The 19,209-nt window shown below is 43.7% G+C and overlaps 1 protein-coding gene across 2 annotated transcripts in view; it reads right to left on the minus strand.

Annotated features, from left to right (window-relative positions):
* Window positions 1–250: 250 nt before the first annotated feature.
* B3GAT3 (beta-1,3-glucuronyltransferase 3) overlaps window positions 251–19,209 on the minus strand; it is a 50,127-nt gene continuing 31,168 nt past the window's right edge. For both annotated transcript variants that reach the window (XM_085626076.1, XM_085626075.1), the window contains exons 5-6: window positions 3,010–3,300; window positions 251–1,112 (exon numbers count right to left, since the gene is read on the minus strand). In XM_085626076.1, the coding sequence (XP_085482202.1) occupies window positions 1,014–1,112; window positions 3,010–3,300 (390 nt within the window). In that variant the 3' untranslated portion in view covers window positions 251–1,013. The remainder of the gene's footprint in view (window positions 1,113–3,009; window positions 3,301–19,209) is intronic.

Consider the following 19,209-nt stretch of genomic DNA (forward strand, 5'->3'; position numbering starts at 1 on the left):
TATCTTACGGCCGCCACTGTCCATCTCTTCCCTCTACCAAGGCCTGTGTTTTCTCACTTGCATCTTCCTCACCAACCTCCTACTCTGCTCACTCTGAACTGCTGCTTGTGTTATTTAAGCTCGTTGTGAAGGTCTTTCCAGCCTCTTCCTATATTGAAGGATAGCTCTGAGTTCCTTGAGCAGCAGTTCTCGGTGCCAGGTCTAATAAAGACTCTTTTGTGACAGAAATGGTAGCAACTCCAGACAAACACACAGAGAACTGGAACGTTTTATTAAACATATGACATGCAATTCCTGTTGCATCAAGCAACACAGTACAGTGATCACAACACAAAACAGGAGTACAACACAAACACACTTTTATCTGTGGTATGCAAACACCTCACCATCAGCACCAACCTTCATGGGTTTGAGCTGCCGACATGCCTTGGAGACTGGTAATGGAACACATTGAGAATGGCCCATTACAACTATGCAGGAAATATCCAGGAATAAGTCAAGTCACTGTATACAATTTCTGCTGCACATAGCTTCTCAGTTGTGCATGAATGGCAACAGTAAACACTGCGCCACAATCCAGACGTCCTGCCAGGTCTCTATGTGGCAATCGGGCATAAGCACGAGATGACCGGAGACCCGAGCAGGCACAAGGTTTGCCCTTGCCCTGCGCTCAATGAGGCAGAATGCTTTTGTGGGTGGGGGAGGTAGGAAGGGATGGAGAACAAGTTTGTTAATAGCTTTCACTCTTGGGGACAAGAAGTGGCTCTGAAACCAACATCTTAAGGACCATCCTAGGATCTCAATGGAGGGGAGACTTAGCCGACTCGAGAGATTACCTATATCCGACCAGTGCAATAAATAAATACATAAATAAGGGTCCATTGACTGATGAGCGCTCTTCGCTGTCTCTCGGCCTCAGGATTGGAGGCGGTCTCTCAGGACACTTGTGCCTTGTCCCCTTCTCGGGGGAAAGCTTGGTGCGGTCACTGGAGGTCAACTCTCTGCTGGTGGGGTTACACTTCCACACCAGGGTCAGATCCTAGGCCTTGCTTCTGGAGCACATCCTCCTGCTTCATCTTGGGCTTCTCTGTCCGTGTGTGCCACACCAGGACCTGAAAGAAGGGGTGAGAAAGCATGTGACAACACTACCATTAGGAGCTACCATTTAGCTTAAATATGCATCACACCCATGGGCCAAAAAACTGAATTTCAGCTTGTATAGAAAATCTTTTATTGAGCGTAAAACATCAAGATGATCCCTATTTGCTGAAATAATTGGCTCTGGGGCCCAAAACAACACAGAATGTTCCCAGAATTATTGCATAAAATGTTAAATACTATCAACAGTTAACATTTGTAGTGGAGCTCTAGGGCATCACCTCTAAGAAATGTAGACACACCTGACAAGTAATATTCTTCAATTTATTTCAATAAATATGCAGTGTAAAACTTTCAGGAAGGAACAGATGTGGCACACTGAAAACTTACATTGTACTTTTTTCTTACAAGAGACCCAATATAGACAATTAAAAAAAACTGTGGGGCATATTTACAAAATTGTCACGCAGTGCAGCAAGTGATCCTGCTGTGCTACAGTGCGTGACAGGGAAAGGGCAGGAATGCGCCGTATTTAAGTCAATATGGTGCATTCCTGCCTTTTCCCCTACGCTGGCGCCCTTTTGGCTGCCTAGCGCCAACGCAAGAACCCTTGAACCATGGTGCAAGGGTGCTTCTGTTGCATTCAGTTGTTTTTGCACAGAAATGGGTCAACTTCCTGCACAAGGCATATTCCTTTGTATGTGCGCTGCAGTATGCAGCACACATAGAAAAGAGGAAGTACCAAGGAGAAATAAAGATATTTCTCCCAGTTACGCCTTCCCAGAGAAGGCGTATCTTTTGGAACAGTCCCAGGTTTACCAATTCTGGTAAATCTAGGAATGTGTCAGAATGCATGGGAATTGCGTGGTAACACCCACACAACACCCATGAAACGCCCTTTTCAGGGTAGGAGTAAGGCAATGCAGGCATTTGTGCTGCGTTGCCTTACTCCAGATTTATGGAGCCGCTCAGGACGACGCAAAGTGGCCTTGCATAGCTTCATAAATATCACTTAAGGTTTCGTCGCGCATGTACCACGTTGCATGGTGCAAATCGGGTCATAAATATGCTCCAAAGCGTGCAAGGAAGCTGAAATGTTTCATAAACAGCCTTTATTGACCAAGAAATGTTGCAACAAAACTGGTGCTCACCATTAGGTTTTATTTCCACCCATTAACATATTTAACATTCCAGACACTGCCATGAAGTACAGTTTCTCCCTTAAAAGTACACTGACACGTGTCTGATTAAAAGAGACACTTGAACTAGCTTCAACCCTATCACTATGAGAGAACCTTGCACCACAGTTTGAAGACCACAGATTGGCAGTGTAAAAAACATCCCTTGTGGAATAGAAGTAAAGAAACCGCACTATAAATCATGTAATTATGGTATGAAATGATACCCCTTGCCGGTCAGAATTTTAAAGTCATTGAATGAAGTCACTGAAGTATGTCACTGTTGCCAATATGGTATAAGCGACTGTCAGCTGACACCATATATGTCACTCCATTTTGTTTGGGCAGGTAGGGCTGATGTCCTCAGCTTTATAGGCAAACACTCAGCCAAACTTCTTTACCCAGCAGAGAGATCCTAGCTGGGAAATGTTGCTGGAGGCAGCGACTTTATAGTGTGTGCCATCTAGATCCAGAAACAAAGTTCTATTCTTACCATGAAGTGGATGGACTACACAATACAAGTCTTGAAGTGTCCCTGTAACTTAACCAAGTTGAATATTATAACATGTTAGGGAATTGATAAAGGTCACAACCTGGAGGATTCACATTAACTAGGGCTTTGAGAAAGGCCTCTTACGGTGCGTACTACACAATTAAAGTGACAGAAGGTGTGGGCGGGACTTCTCGATGCTAGAATTTCCATTTCATGCTTTTCCACAATGAGGTCACTTACCTTGCTGCAGTTTTCAGCCTTTGGCTCCAGCTCCTCCATGGATACCAATGATTGCAGCAGACTGCTCTCCAGGTAGCCCCTTTCCACACGAAGATCAAACTTAGCCTCCCGATTGGCCAGCAGTAGCTGCAAGGCAATGGCAAACCCAGCCATGTCCATTGGGAAAGGACGATTGGGCTTCCAAGCTGTATAAAAACCAGTCACCTTCCCATTCTCCACCAGTGGACGCTCAAACCTCAGGCCTCCCACGAGGCCCACGGGCCAGACAGACACACGCTTTGTGTGACGCATCTGAAACAGAACAAGGACGACTTATCACGTCAAGCACATTTAGTACAGCTATCTAAAACACGCACACCTTCTAATCCTACCTAAATTAATAGTTACTTATCATAAATTAAATTCTGTCAGGACGGACCACAGAAGAACTCCCATTTTCATTTACAATTTTTTTAAAAATGTTTTCTTTTAAAGCATTTTTAAAATAATAAATTGCTGAAGAAAGTGGTCTAATCTGCTGCATTCCCAGATAAGAGGTGTTTGATCTTCTGAAATGTTTCTAGCGCTAGTGGATCCTACTTAGGTTCCAAAAGCTCATACCCAGAGCTGCCATTTTACATTAGATGAAAGGGGGATCTGCTATGCATCTAGGGAGGATACCCCCACTGGTTACTATTGCTATAGATAAGTAACTTTTCCTTTCCAGTAAGGGATCCTCTCCAGATACATATTCTTAGAATAGATTTCACAGTAGAACTTAAATTCCAGAAAATATATTTTTTTCTTACAAGGGGTTTTAAAAACATTCCAGTATCATATCCAACAATAACACTAGTATGCACAGAATAAGTGGAGCTGCCTTTAAGAAATAACTTCACATTATCTGCCTTCGGCATTTCATGCAGCACATTGCGTTGGTAGCTTTTGCAAAAAAGCGTATTTCTGTTTTTATTACTGAAAAAGCAGTTGCATATCAATCAAATTTAAAATGTCTCCAGATCTTTCTTAAACGTAGTCCTGGAAATTAAAGAGAACAAAAACAGAACTGTCTAAAACTTCTGATCCCTAAAGTGTATGCTGCAGAGCCCCTTCCTTCCTTTAAAGATGCAGCGATATGTAATTATAAAAAATAAAAAAAGACACCTTCTACATTAGAAACAAAAATACAGAAGTGACAGTTGCACACAAGTCACCATCAAGTGCTTTAAGCAGAAAGCTTAAACCATAAACCTCACTTAAATACCCCCAAGTCACTAAAAAGAAGCTATAATTATAAAGTGAATAATTTGTAATAATTCAACATGAACACAAGATAAAAGTCAAAGGAAAGATTTTCCCACTCCTGTAGTCAAGTGAGGTCCACTCCAAGAACATGCTATAGAGCCCCATTAGAACGTGTGCGTACATTTGTGTACCTAGGCCTCACACTTACAGAACTCCTGGGGTGGCAAACTCACATTACACAGCGACGATTAAAAAACAAACAGGTAGTGCGAGGCGTTCTTAAAATGTCACGCAGTCCACAGTGCACTATTCTACCAGCGATCGAAATGTATAATCTTAAAGCCCTGGGGACTGCTGCCTATGGTGCCGAGCTCTGGGGGCATCAGGGTACGACCTCACTGGAAATGGGAGGAAAATAGCTTTATGCGACAGCTGGTCGGTTTACCAGTAAGCACTCCTTTACTTCCACTTAGACTGGGCCTTGGGGCCAGAAATATCTCAGAGAAATTGGTACTGCGCCCCATACTTTATTGGAGGAGGATGTGGGTCACCCCAGAGCTATCTGCTTATCGACAGGGGTTAGAGGAAATCTTGTCTCAAGTCGGCTCTAGCAGAGTTCCATGGCTAAAGCATGTAAAGGGTACATTAATAGCCATCGGACTTGAGGGTCTATGGAATATCCCGACTCAGGCCGGGGCTATTTCCAAACTTTATATTAAAACTGCATACTGGCAATATAGAGATAATCGAATAAATAGCCAGTCGAGCCATGGAACTTTAACAAATGCCTTTCTCACAGCTAAGGATTCATTTAAGCTAGAGGACTTCCTGGACGAAATTTATCCTCCTTCAGCCAGGCGTCTCTACTTGCAGCTCCGGTATGAAACTTTACCTGTCCGGGCCTTTACTGCAAAGTGGGAGCTTGTGCCATGGGCAAAGGAGCTGCAATGCCCGGCCTGTGGGGATCAAAAAGAAACTATTAAGCACATTATCTTCTGCTGCCCAATTTACGTTTCCCAAAGGAGGTGCTGGATTAATCTGCTCTGTCAGAAATTGGGAGTCAGGGAACATAAGGAAGCCCTCAGGATTCTGAGATACGACACATGTAGGTAGTCAATCTTTGCTCTCTTTCGTTTTCTGAGGAGTGTGTTTGGAGAATAAGGTACAAGTCGAGTATCCATCAAAAGAAACTTGTATAGTGGCCAACAGTAACATGGCAGCTGTACAATCATTGGAGAACAAGGCGGCTAATACTTGTTGTATAACAGGATACATTTTAGAGTTTTTATATACTTTTTAACCTTTTAACAGGTGATTAACCTATTTTATTGCCTAGTAAGCCAGGCTCGCTTAGCTTCAGGATAGCTGGATTTGCAATTCTGTCAACAATTAATTCAAGCCTAGGAAGGTACCAGGCACTCCCAGACAAACTGCATTAAATGCTTACGCTGTAGGAGCCCATTTCACAGCAAGGAGTCATAGGTTGCTTCATTGGTTATATTATTGTACAGAATTTTGCACATTTATGCTATAATTGCCAAATGTTTTATGTATGTTTTATTCCATGTGCTTTTATGGCTTACAGCTAAAATAAAGTTTAAATTATTATACAGCTACAGCCTAGTACAAAGATACGGTGCTGTTGTTTTTCCTAGAAAGGGCAACGGGTTATAAGAGCAGGAAAGAAGCCCTGTGGGGGGAAAAAACCCTCCTTGTTTCAAAAGGAGCACCTTAACCCCTTCGCCGCGGCGCAAATTCCGCTGCGGCGCTGGGGGGTGCGGGGTGAGCGCGGCGCCGCCATGCTCGTGACGGAACCACACCATCATGAGTCATGGGCGAGCTGTGCTCATGACGGCGTGGTTCCGTCACGACTCCGCCCACTCTTCATTTCGCCTGCACAGGCGGGGAATCAGCGACGCGTGGGCGGAGCAGCCGCAGCATGACAGAACCACTCCGTCATGAGCACACGCCGCCCGTGGCTCATGACGGCGTGGTTCCGTCATGCGCACGCAAGGGTAAGGAGACAGATCATTTTGGTGAAAGGGCTCTAAGCAATATTCAACAAAATGATGAACTTCTCCAAAGGCCCACCAGACAGGCGAGGAAGATCATGTTAAAAATAGCTTCAGGATAACAGGAACAACTGAAGGTAGTTTCCTACAAGAGATCGGTTTTGATGCAGTATGCGCTTTAACCCATCCGGAACCATGAGCAACAAAGTAGAACATGTTGTTTCAAACCTCCCCAGAATAACATGGCAGAGATGCATATGGAGAAAAAAAGAGAGAATAAAACAGCCCTCTCAAGATGAGAGCAGAACACGTTTCCCCAGAAAGGTCAAATTGAGACGAAGAATAAATATGTCCTACTGTCCTTAGTAAAACTTATTTGGGAAGAGTTCTTCCTTCCAGGTGGCTGTGAATCAAACAGACAATGTTGAGGGTCATCAGTGTAACGTACAATTGACTTTGAATTAAAAAAAAGACACACAGGTTTTCCATCTGCTTCACCTATATGCAGTAGCAGCTCCTCCGCTAAGGCGAAGGAGCGTCGCCCCAAAAGAAAAAGAAAATCTTGGGCCAGCCAAACAGTCCTGCGTACTGTGCATGTCCCCCACAAGGCTGTAATACACAGCCTGGTGAGGAACGTGACCAGCCTCCCATTCTCCGTCTGAGCGCTGAGCCACGGCGCTCAGACCAATCACGACGCTGCGATCAAGAGCGTTGTGATTGGCTAGAGAAGTCTGGAAGCCTGGGTGCTTCCTGTTCCTGCGTTGGCAAGAAGGATGGAGGAGAGGCATCCGTGAGTAAGGTAAGTTTTTTATTTTTTTCCATTTCTCTCGTTTTTTTTTCTCAAACATATTTTTATTGACGTTTTGGACATAGTACAGCATATAGCATTACCGTCATAGTCTTCACATGAGTGACATTAAAGAATGTTTACAAGATTGAAATTGTGAAGAGTCATACATATCGTCAGAGCTAGTCCTCGACCCAATCCCAGTGGAGTGCACAATTAAGGGATACAGTTTCGAACGTAACTGAGCCTAGGAAAGTCTCTGCGTTCCTCACAATGCAGCACATAAAGCCAAAAATGACCCATTGTCCTTTGTGATGGCTCTCTCTCTGTTGTTTTTTAACCCCTGCCCCATCACTGATGCCTGGTAGCAGCCGCTACTGCCTATATGTATGGGCCAACCGACAGCCCTGGTGAGCAGCAAACAGGAAAGCAAATTTCTTGCTAGCAGGAGCCAGCCCACGAAAGCGGGAGTCACCAACAACACCTTTAGGTGAAAAAATGAAAGTTCACCTTATTTATCCACCAGAAATAAAAGAGAATTGAATACTCCAATAACAAGGATTAAAAAGTAAGGCTGCTAAAGCTCTGTTATGCGAAGGTAGGGCTGGAAAAAGACAAGAGACAAAGTAGGAAAAGAACCCTGACAATATAACAATGACACTTTCAGAAAAAAGACACCAAATATTTAATAATCCACCAACAGTTGAAATTCTGCATGCAACTAACTTAAAAGCCAATTGCGGCAAAGGATGGTATTTGCCCCGCAATGTTGGTGATAAAGTCATCTGTGATGTCATCTGTAAGCATGTTTGAGGGCATCAGCAGTGCACTGGCAAAAATAATGGTTAACCATAACCGGATAAGTTCAGTTGTTTTTCAAAAGAAAATAGTAATCCTAATGGAACCTTAACCAAAACTTAGCTTTAACATACTTGTTTCTTTGATTTTATTTTTGGATGATAGACTACATCCATGTTCCATATTGATATAATGCTCTGTGATTAACACACTGAGCTGTGGGTGCAGGGTTTCACTTGTTGTCAGGCACTGCAGAAGCTGTGTTCCACCAGGCCCGCTGCCAACAACCTCTGGACATGCACACTGGGCTCTCTGCACAGGATCTTGCCTGTAAGCTTTGCGACCAGTCCCTGACGAGAATTCGCTGTGCACAGACTCAGCCATGTACACTATTATTGGCATGCAGCTAGAGTTTCCACTACACCTCTGCCTGCAGTACAAAACGCAAGGGGCCACAATTGCAGCTTACGCAGGCCACGCGCTGCCCCCAGAGCCCGCTTTGTACAATGCACTCGATGGCAAAGGGGTTGGAAAGGCTTGACCACAGTGCACGGAAGAACAGGAGTACGTTTGCCTTTCATCGTGTTGCTGGACCTGGCAGAAAGTGATGCAGGTGGAACAGCCTATCTTGTTTAGGAAGAACGGGCCTGGGTTCACACAGAGGCCAGGCCCTGCGTCCAACACCAGTGCGCAGTGGGTTATGTAGATGTGAGTGTTCATCACAATTCCAGGACTTCAGCTGGGCTCCCCAATTAGTGCAAGGTGGGTAAAGTAAACAAGGAGTTAAGGAACAAGGCCATGCTCAGCCACTGCTACGCATGCAATGCTCAGTGGGGTGGTGGCAGGTCAAGTACATAGCCGAAGGTGAGGTGATATTTCTTTCTAAATAACACTACACAACAACACATCAGTAACTAACACGTACAATTGGTATCCACAGCAGTGGCATCCAAGATGTCAATTGCGAGTGATATGTGATGTCATTTGTAAAATCACCTGTGGCATCATATGCTGAAGTAATGAACAGTGCCTTGGAGGGGAGCACGGGTTAACCATAAATGCCAAATTCCCCCTCAGGGAATCCTTTCCGGAGCAGACAATCCAACTGGGCGATGTTACACTGCCATGGGCTGTTGTCCTTGTCAGGACGTGTAATGGTTGCTAAGTGGTGAAGCCCCTGCACCTACTTTATTATTTTCCTAACATCTCACTCCACCTTCCCATTAAAATATTTCAGGAGCTGGAGTCCCTCCTCATAAATTTGCTCTGGGGCATGGGACACTGGCACGTTGCGCTCTCCAAGATTCAGCTGTCATCTACGAAAGGAGGTCTGGGAGCCCCTGTCTTTCTGGCTTATTATCTCTACATCCAACTTCAGTGGCTGGTCTGTCGGCTGGCTTGATTTCACTTGTATAAAACAAGCTTCTACCAGGCACCCTTTCGGAGGTGCTCTCCACAGACCACTCTTCCTTGGCCCCATGCCCGAAGCGAGTCCCCTGCTCCACTGCACAGTCTGAGCTGTATCAAGTGTAATATTTCCCTTCTGAATGTTCCGCATCCTTTTGCTCCCGTCTTACCAACTGTGAGCGTGCCCACTCAGAGAAGTGTGTCCTTGAAACAGCGGGAGACTCGTTTTTGGATGGAGCCTTCTACTCCTTTCATCAGCCGATTTCCCAGTACTCTCCGACAGGTGGTACCTTCTCTTCCGTATGGTGCTATGAGAAGGGCACTCCAAAAAAACACTGGGAGGTTCAGCATAACGGATCTGAAACAAATACGATTCTTCTACCATTATAGACTATTGGTCATGGAAGAAAACTAATCACATGGCTCTATAAAGCCATTGACCAATATACAGGGGTAAGCCTCCTTGCCCTTGAGAGAGACATGAGAACAAGATACAGGCCATCCTTTTTCAAGTAAAAACAGGCAAAAAATCCTAGAACACCCTTATAAGATTTTACGGAACACCAAGTTCAAGTGTATACAATTTCACATCTTACAAATGGCATTCCTCACTCCACAGAAGTTGCATCTCATTTGTCCCGAAGCGTTATAGGTTTGCCCTGGGTGCAGTGCCTCTACGGCTGTTCTGATCCATAGGCTCTAGTCTAGGCTTGCCCTTCCTTGAGTTCATACTCGGCAAAATGTACTAAGGGATATCGCCCATATCACTTACCGCACAGATATAGATGGCTCCCAAGGCTTTTTCCCCAGGCTAAAAACTAAGAGGGTTACCACAAGCTATGCCGGCCTTCCATTGATTATTGCCAAATGTGCCATAACTATGAGATGGAAATCTTCCTGGCATCTTTACTGGCCTCCTGGAGGAGAGAACTTCAGCAGAGGGCATCTGCTGAGGGCACTGCCTCCCACAATATGGAAAGGAGGGGCCTTCGCAAGCGACCTATAGCGGGTAACCCGGATGTCCTCCTGCAGACCCTCAGATTGAATCAAGGTCGAAAATAGAGCCCCTTGATCACCCCCTTCTACACAGCAGAGGCCATTTCTTCCGCTTACCTGGACCTTAAAGACCCCAAACTCGCTCTTTTTCCCCCCCTTATGGCTCCACGGTCTACCCACCCCTCCAAAAAAAAAAGTAGCTCTTGCCCCATGGTATGCTCACAGCTTGGTAAATAGCGCCCAGGGCCTCCAAGCCCAGTCATCCCATTCAAGATACCTGCAAAATTCACTATACAAGTTTTGTCGGTTCCCCTAACCAAGCCCTCTTAGTGCGCTCTCCACCTCTCCACAATATTAGGTACAGGGGCACAACTAGACCTGAACTTAAGGGGGGGGGGGGAGTATTAAACAGTGTTAAATAGTGTTGGTGGGGCTACCATTTTGCACACTGTGAGCCAAGTCCGCATTAGAATACACATTTGAAAGGCCAACAGATACAGGTTTAATGCGCTAACGCATGGAAAAGACACGACTCTTCTTTTCTGCAGTAGCACATTAGAGACAGATCTTTTGTCTTTGCCAATGCATTCCCCCGAGACACCGAAAACTGCTGGAGCTCAGAGAGTGTCCACCAGACCTGCGAGCATCAGATGCCATCAAGATGGTTGGTACCAAGCGAGTCCTGTGCATGTCAGATATTAAAGCACTGAAGGCTTACTGGCAAAGTGTATTTTCTGATTGAAAGTAGCATGAACTGCATAATGATAACATGCCTCCAGGAACAAGAAGATGTGTATGGGGGAATCTCCCAATGTGCCCACTAAAGTGTTCCCACAGATGTTGAGAAGTAGACTTGAGATGTGAAGAATAAACCAGGATAAAGAACATCGTGGGAGCTTCTATCTAGCTGTCACAAAATAATGTGAGCTCACCAGCAGCACGAAAGGAAGGGTTATTCACAGAGAATAATAAGCTAGGTACCTGTTCACAATGTAAAAGCATGAACATTTTGGTATTTCTATAGCATGGACCTAATTCGTGAGCCACAGAGTGTTGCCCATTAATGAAGGTGATGGAAAATGATGCAAGATTGTATTCATCAAGTGGTGACTTATACCATTTTGTTACACAAGCACTTACACTAGTATGTCACACATTTACATTTTAGGTACATTGTGATTGAAAAGTATGCAATTCTGGGAAATCACTCAGTCAGTGCCAAGACGGATTCAAATCAAGTTCCTCAGATTGACAGCTTAGCCTCTAGACCACCTTCCTTAGTTGATGACTAGAACTTTCAAAAGAGCTTCAAACATTCAACTTTACCACTCCTTGTGAACACTCATGTTTTGACAGTCATTAGGCCACATTCATCATGCGGTCTAGTGAGTGGCCCAGAGGCAAATTATTTTGGTATTAATGTTTTATACATGGGTAGCACCTAAATGAGTTTTCTCTTGTTTAAAGTTGAGGTTTATCTATTCCCATATACACAATGAAGTTAAAGACATACACAGCATAAATAATGGGTTACTGTGTAATCTGGTCCAATATTACCATTGAGAGATTCTGGTGATATGTTTGGCCTTATAGTTTGTAAAGGTCATCAGAAGTCTGAGATGGTAATTACAAGGCATCTGTTATGTATTTTTTATATAATTTAAGCTGTTTTGTTCAAAGTGCAGCTAACAATGGGCATTGACTGGAATTAAAATGCTGAGGTTTTGTTTACCAGCCACAAATACTTTCTTGATAAGACAATAGGCGATGGTGATATCAGTGGATTTATATGAGTCTGTGGCTGCAGAGTGTACAGCCTAATTATGCATTTACTGAATTTGCCACATAATGTCCAAAATAGGAGGATTTCACCAAAATTGTTGGTCCGGCTCAAACCAATAAAAATACCGCTAGACAAAGTGTCACATAATTTCGATAACCTTTGTCCTCCAAGCTGCATAATCCTAGTAGCCTGGACAATGTAAAACCCTTGCACAGTGGTGACAAAATCTGTATTTCATATGTAACCGTGAAATATTTTCCGTATTTTACATTAGTGAAAAATATGTGGGTTTAATACCACTGCTTTTTGTGCAATACAAGCACTAAAACATGCATTTTTACTCAAAGATGTAATGACTTCAATAATCACAATTGTACCCATCAGTGTGGAGCATAGATCATGGCGGAGAGGAGTAACTTTTTTAATGTGGCATTTTCTATCATTCTATCATCCAAGGTAGTGTTCAAACGGTTGACAAGTCGTTTTCAGTTTTTGGCCCTGCAATTCTTCTTTAAAATGGCTTAACTGCTGTGAGAGAAATGAGGCTATATTGTAAATTACAACTATGCAGCCAGTTCTCAATTTGTTAGCTCTAAGCAAATTTAATAAAATACACACTTAAACCTAAGCCAAACTTGCACTCAATCACTGTTTCTTTCTCCCCAAATGAAAGACGGTTAGACAAAGATGCACAGATTTAAATGTGTTCATGCTGCAACAGAAATTCATCATGGGAAGTAGTGTTGGAAGCCATATTAGTGAAGGAGACGAAGCCATGTAACAATTACATTTATTCTTGTTATGGAGAGCATCGACAGCATAAGACACGTCTGCAGTATTCGACTGATATAGCCAGGAGACCTATGAGTAGCCCCATGTGAATGGGAAAGTGTGTGCATGCCCAAAACCCTGCAGCACCACTGTCAGAGGGTTCCTGTAGCTACAGACAGTGCACAACACCTGCACCCGCAGCCAGTGCTGAGCTTATGTCCCATCACTTGAGCAGATGCCTGAAGCTCTCTTGCAGGAAAAGGGAAGGTACAGCTATTAGTATAGGGGAGTATGCAGAACCTTTGTCCACTGAGGAGACCATGATTAGAGGGAACCATGATTGGAGTCCTTTGCTTTGTTTCTGGTGCCACCAAGTCATACATTAACGATTAGCGCACATGCACTAACTAAGGCTCCTGCAAGAAATGCCTCTTATTGCACACTTGAAGTTGACCTGTCTTCACAAGCTTTAAGCTTTACTCCTTTAACCACTCAATTTGGGGTTTGCCTGCTTCAACCACGCCAGGGAAGTGAATACATAAAACGCCAAACTCTATCAGTATGGGAAGGGTTTACGTTTGATGTTCCACATGAAACGCGATTCACAAATTGACTAGACCACCTTTTACAATTTTATAACATAGCTGCCAAGTAAATCTGTCACGTGCAACACCTTCACTCCAACCCAGTGCTTAATTGGCTAAAACAAAATGAGTGCTGGTGAATAAAATGTTTCTTTGGAGATTGGTATCGGCACCATCCACAAACAGCACTGCCCAATGACACAGTCAAAGGCAGACGTCTTTTGAAGGGAGCAAAAGGAATGGGTAAAATATGCTGTAAAGTATGCTTTAGTAAACATAGTTACCGCCTCCTGCTTCTACACCCTCAAAATGCTCAATGTAATCTTCAAATGGTTCCCATTCAGCACATGCATAATGGTCACCCAGGCCCCCATCACCAGCAAGCTGGACTACGGCAATGAACTCTGTTAGAATCACTGTCTAACTGCTAGAAGACTTCAGACTATACAAAATCCAGCACCCAGAAACACACTTAGGCTTTCCCAAGTGTTAACATCACCCCGCCCGACAAAGACCTCAACTGTCTCCCAAAACCCTAACTCACACGCAACACACCCACCAGACACTTCTACTCAGCCAGAATCCTGTTCGCACATATCCCCCACAGACAAAGAACCAGAGTCAGCTGTCATGTTTTCCCCTACCTCGTGCCCAAAGCCTGGAATGACCTAACCCTACAGATTTGAGCTGCCTCCTCAGTACTTGAGCTCTGCAAGAAACTGAAAATATGGTGTTTCACCTGAAAACGTCACAATCACAGCCAAAATAACCCCTGCTTTTTTCAGCAACAGGATAGTCTCCAGGGTGAGCTGTGCACTTCACAAATACGCTTACCATAACTAAGTTTGCCTTAGCATTATTGTTGTGGTGTTGTTTATACATCTCTCTCTCTCTGGTGTCTCCTGTTTCACACTCCGTCTCAGTTCTTTTCCATATCAGTCACACTCTCCTCATTTATTTCTCACCTTTCTGTCCATATTCGCACACATACTTAATTCACTTTCACTACTATCTACCTTGTCTTTCTCTCTCTCACACTTTAATCACTTCTCTCTCACTATCATCCTCCCTCCCACCTGCTCCTCCTCACTCCCTATCAAGAAGATTCTCCTGGGTGAGAGATGTGTTATACTTCCACAGAATACTAGTGAGTCCTGGCTTCTCAGTCCCCACAGAACCTCGGGCTTTACATTATAGGAATGAATGCTGAAAAATCTCAACTGGCTGTGAACTGGCTCACTTCGATCTAGGTGTGCGCAGGGATCACCACTGTCTGCACTGGAGCTCGGCTGCATACTTGGAAGAACTCAGCTCTGTCTGCCCAGGTTCACAGTACTATGTATGCAGGAGCTCCGCTCCAGCTCAATGAAAGAAATTACCTATGGGTATACGGTCTCTGCTCAGATTGTGCAAGAGTTGAGCACTATGTATGCAGGCACTTGGCTGCATCTGTGCTGGAGCTCAGCTCTATCTGCAGTGGAGTGAGTTCAGCTCCACAAGACGATAAGGTATGTTTGTGGCAGAGCTCCGCTCTCTCTACGCACAAGAACTTACTTTTCTCTGAGGAATTTATGTCTTCTGAATGTTCAGCCTATCTCCAGAAGAACAACCAATTTCCTCTCCTTAATACAATAGGCCCCAAAATAAGGTTCTTGATACCGATCAGACTTCACCCCTTTGAATGGTGATTTTTTTAATTGACTTTGTGCTGCAAGAGTTTGGACACATGGTGCTGATCTCTATTTATCCTATCTTAGCTCCTCCCAATAGCACACCCGCTTCCGTCCCATAGTGCGATTTGTTGTAAACGTCTTCTTGATGTTCATTGCTTTTATATCATTTTGGTACATCCTTTTAATCTACATTTGTAGTGAGGAAATTTAGGAAGAACAGGGAAGATCAGGCGGAGACAAGGAGACAATGTTAATTATGAAACAAGACAAATGTGAAATGTATGGGGTGGAAAGGGGCAGGTTGAGATAAATGAATAGGGAGGATGACAGGAAACAGGCGAGAAGGCAGCGACGTGTGGAGAGAGGGACATAGTCAGAATGAACAGTGCTGAGGTCCAGGTGACTAACTATGGGCAATGCAATAGAAGTTAAACTGCACTGATGCACATGGGAAGGAAAGAGTGGACCTGAGCAGAAAAGCAAAGTTAAAGAAAAAACATACAATTTGAACTCTTGTTTTTGAGCACAAAGTTTGAGCTTTAAAACAGGAGGACTCTGAAAAGAGGAGAGTCAGGTGGACCATGTCTCTGAAGTCTGTGTGTTAACCTACGGGACTACACTTACTGGTTTGAATCCTTTGAGAAGTGAATGAGTCTTTGGCGTAAGGTTTAACAACCACCAACCGCCACTTGCAGAGATAGTAAGGATGATCAAGACGTAGAATACATGAGGGCAGAGCAGTCTGGGAAACACAATGCTGCTGTGGCAGAAAGCGTTGGTAGCAGAAGTGCCAGTTGCTGTCTATGCAGTATCATTCTGATCTGCCTCTTCAGTCTATTATATGTCTATCCACCAAACAAAAAAGGGCAAGAGGCACACAATGACATAATGGGAAGTGGACTGTGAGATGTCTGAGGGGCGTAGTTCCAATATGATCCCCGAATACAGGCACAATCCATTTTATTTAGCAGATATCCTGCACAGGCCTCAGGCAGCACAGTATTTAACTGCTAAAATGGGGCTGTTAGAGCGCACTTCAGCGCATCCCTAAAGCCAATGAAAAGCCACAAGGTGCAACAGGGGCAGGGAACTCCAGTTCTATCCCAGCTGCTTATAGGCCTGCGCTTCCAGTCCTATCAACAGGGCCATTGGAAACATGCGCGTGTGCAGCTGTGGCGTTTTTTCGCATGGTTTTGCCACATAATCTATCTGTTGTTGCATAATCTCCAGATTTTAACAAAATACATTTTGTTTCTTGCTCAAATGGTTCAAAAGTTACTAAAAACCTGTGTGTAGCGGAAGCCCCTTTGCAAAGGCTGACTAGTCACCTTTCTGCTGCTTATTGCTATATTTAGGTGTTAAATTGGTATCAATGAAGTGCAACCTATGTCTAGAAAGTGTATACAAGTGTAAAAATGATAAAATAACGAAATTATACTATCACAAAATGTGTCACATTACGCCGCATAATTTGCCTTTTCTTGCTGCATAATTTAGTAAACCCTGCTGCATAATTTGGCCCTCCCCAGACACATTATTACAGCGGTCATCAAGAAGCTGAGAGGGGTACTGAGGCGGCTCTTACCCTTTTCAATCCTCCCTTGCTGCTCCATCTAGCTCCTCGTTGGGAATCATGGTTTGCTGGTTCCTACGCCCAGCTCCAGACTCCTGCTTTGCTGTAGCCCTGGAGCCTTCAAGTTGCCAGCTAAATAAGCCAAGTAGGTAAAATAAAATGTTATTTCTCTATGTGTTTGTGAGTGATTGAGAGGGAATGGGATTGAGTGAAAGTGTGTATGTTTGAGAGTGTCAATGAGAGTGAAAGTGAGAATCTGAGTTTGGGAGTGTGCACGAATAATTGAAAGTCACTTCGAAGGAGAGAATGAAGGAGTATGAGTGTGCTACAACGTGTTATTGATTGGAGGTTGTGAGAGGGAGTGGAAGTGAATCGTGGGTGTAGTAGCTTCAATGATGCATCGGGTGCAGTTGCACCACAGCCCAAATTAGGGAGTGTGTGTAAGTAAGTGAGAATGAGAATCGGTGAGTATGAGTGCGTTTGTGTGTGAGTAATAGTGAGTTGGAGTGAGAATGAGCAAGTGAGATTGTGAGTTAGAGTGAGTGAGGGAAAAGAGCCTAGGGCCCAGATTATCACACATTTTACACAACACAGAGCAGCACTTAAAGTTGCTGCGTTGTGACAGGAAGAGAGCAAGAAAGCACCATATTTACAAAGATATGGCACCATCCTGCTCTACATCGTGGCACACAATTAAGCTACCAGGCACCGCCCACACCTTTGCGCCATAGCGCAAAGGTGTCAAAGTGAGTCTAGCATAGGTTTTGTACTGGAAGGGTGCCATTCCAGTACAAAATACCCATGCATTGACTAACTTTGAAACTATCCCTGCTTTGGATTTGTACTGTACAGTCCAGTACACATGCAAAGTGGGAAAAGTTAGGAGAAATAAAATGATTTCTCCTTTTTAATGCCCGCTTTCAAGTGGTAATTATTTTTTTATGCAAAGCAGTCTACTATTGTTAGTATTACATCAAAAACTATAGGTGGTTGCATGGGAACCCCCGTGTACCAACCATGGAATGCCCCCTTGACGCCGAGTAACACAAAACAGCAATTTGCACTGTTTTGCGTCCCTTTAAGTCAACTTTCCAGTGCAAACCAGGTTTTGCATTGGAAAGTAAATTAAAAAAAAAAAAAACATTTTGTGCAGGTTTGCTTCACTTTTAGGACGCAAACCCAGCAAAAAATGGTTGTTAATCTGGGTCTAGATGTGAGTGGGAATGTGTATGAGTGAGGCAAATTTTTAAAATAATGGGGAACACTCCTGGGCGGTATAATGCCCCACCACTTTCTAAGATCCCCAGCCGACTCGGACGCCAATACTAACTGACAAGATGTGGCCTAACGGCCTGAGCTGCCAACTTTGGAACTGGGGAACAAGATTTGAACCCAGCATCAGCTCAACATCCTGGGCAAATCACTTAATCTGCCCGTGCCTAAAAAAAATAAAAAAAAGGAACAGATTTTGTGTAATGTAATCTGGTGCTCATGTAAAGCACCCTGACACTTTTGTTCCGGGTTTGCTCTATAAAAAACTGCACAAATAAACAAGCATTTGCAATGCGTCTCGCATTTGCGAGAGTTTAAGCTATTGCCATTGTAAATGACAAAGCCTTTTATTTATGTTTTAAAAACCAACACGTAAATAAAAGGCATTGTCATTTACTATGCCAATAGCTGAAACTCTCACAACTGAGAGACCTATTGCATTGCAAATGCTTGTTATTGGGAGGCAGGGGCTTCCAGATAGTCTTAATAGGTGAATATTTGTTTTGACTTCTGTATGAAGATAGATGGAATGTTACAGCTGATAATAATGGCTGTTATTTTAAGGGCCTGTATATTGACTGGTGTCACAATGTCTCTCAAATCCCAGTCAGACCTCGTATAACAAAGGGACAATCTGGAACCGGTATTGTTGAGTGAAAAAAGTAAAAGACAAGAAGCTGCCGCCATCACCAAGTGTCAGTAGAAGACGAACTATACAAAATATGAAGTGAAGGGAATATCTGGGCAAAATATAATAACAATACCAAGTGTTCCAAGCACATGCTAAGTCGCGGAGCAACTGCTCAGCATGAAAACTTATATGGTACTCAAAAGGAAGATCGCAAAACAGCGCGCTGAAAAAGTAAACGCAGCAGTGGTTGATAAACACTGCGTGACACAGACGGGGTTCTCAAGAGAATGAAATATGTGGTTCGCTGCAAAAACAAATATAATCCTCAAAGTAAAGAAAAGCATGGGTACAAGTGCTTTACATACAATAAAAAACATGCGGCAGATAGATAACGGAAGAGCATGTTAAAGTTGATCTATAATATCAGTGACAAACGCACACGGTTTAAAGAGCGCGATGGGTGAATGCAAAATGCGCATTGAGTTGAGGGTATGAATACATGTGCTCATATAAGGTGTGTTACACCGTGAATGGGGTTCCAAAAAACAAAGAAATAAGTGAATTTACAAAAGACCACTCTAGGAAAATACGTACCTCACATAATGAGAAGCACAAGTAACTGACGCAGTCGTTGAAACATGCAGGGAATAGGCAAAACGCTGTGTTAAGGACGCAAATACGTGTGCTTG

Source organism: Triturus cristatus, chromosome 9 (assembly GCF_964204655.1).
Source record: "Triturus cristatus chromosome 9, aTriCri1.1, whole genome shotgun sequence".
Lineage (NCBI taxonomy): Eukaryota > Metazoa > Chordata > Amphibia > Caudata > Salamandridae > Triturus > Triturus cristatus.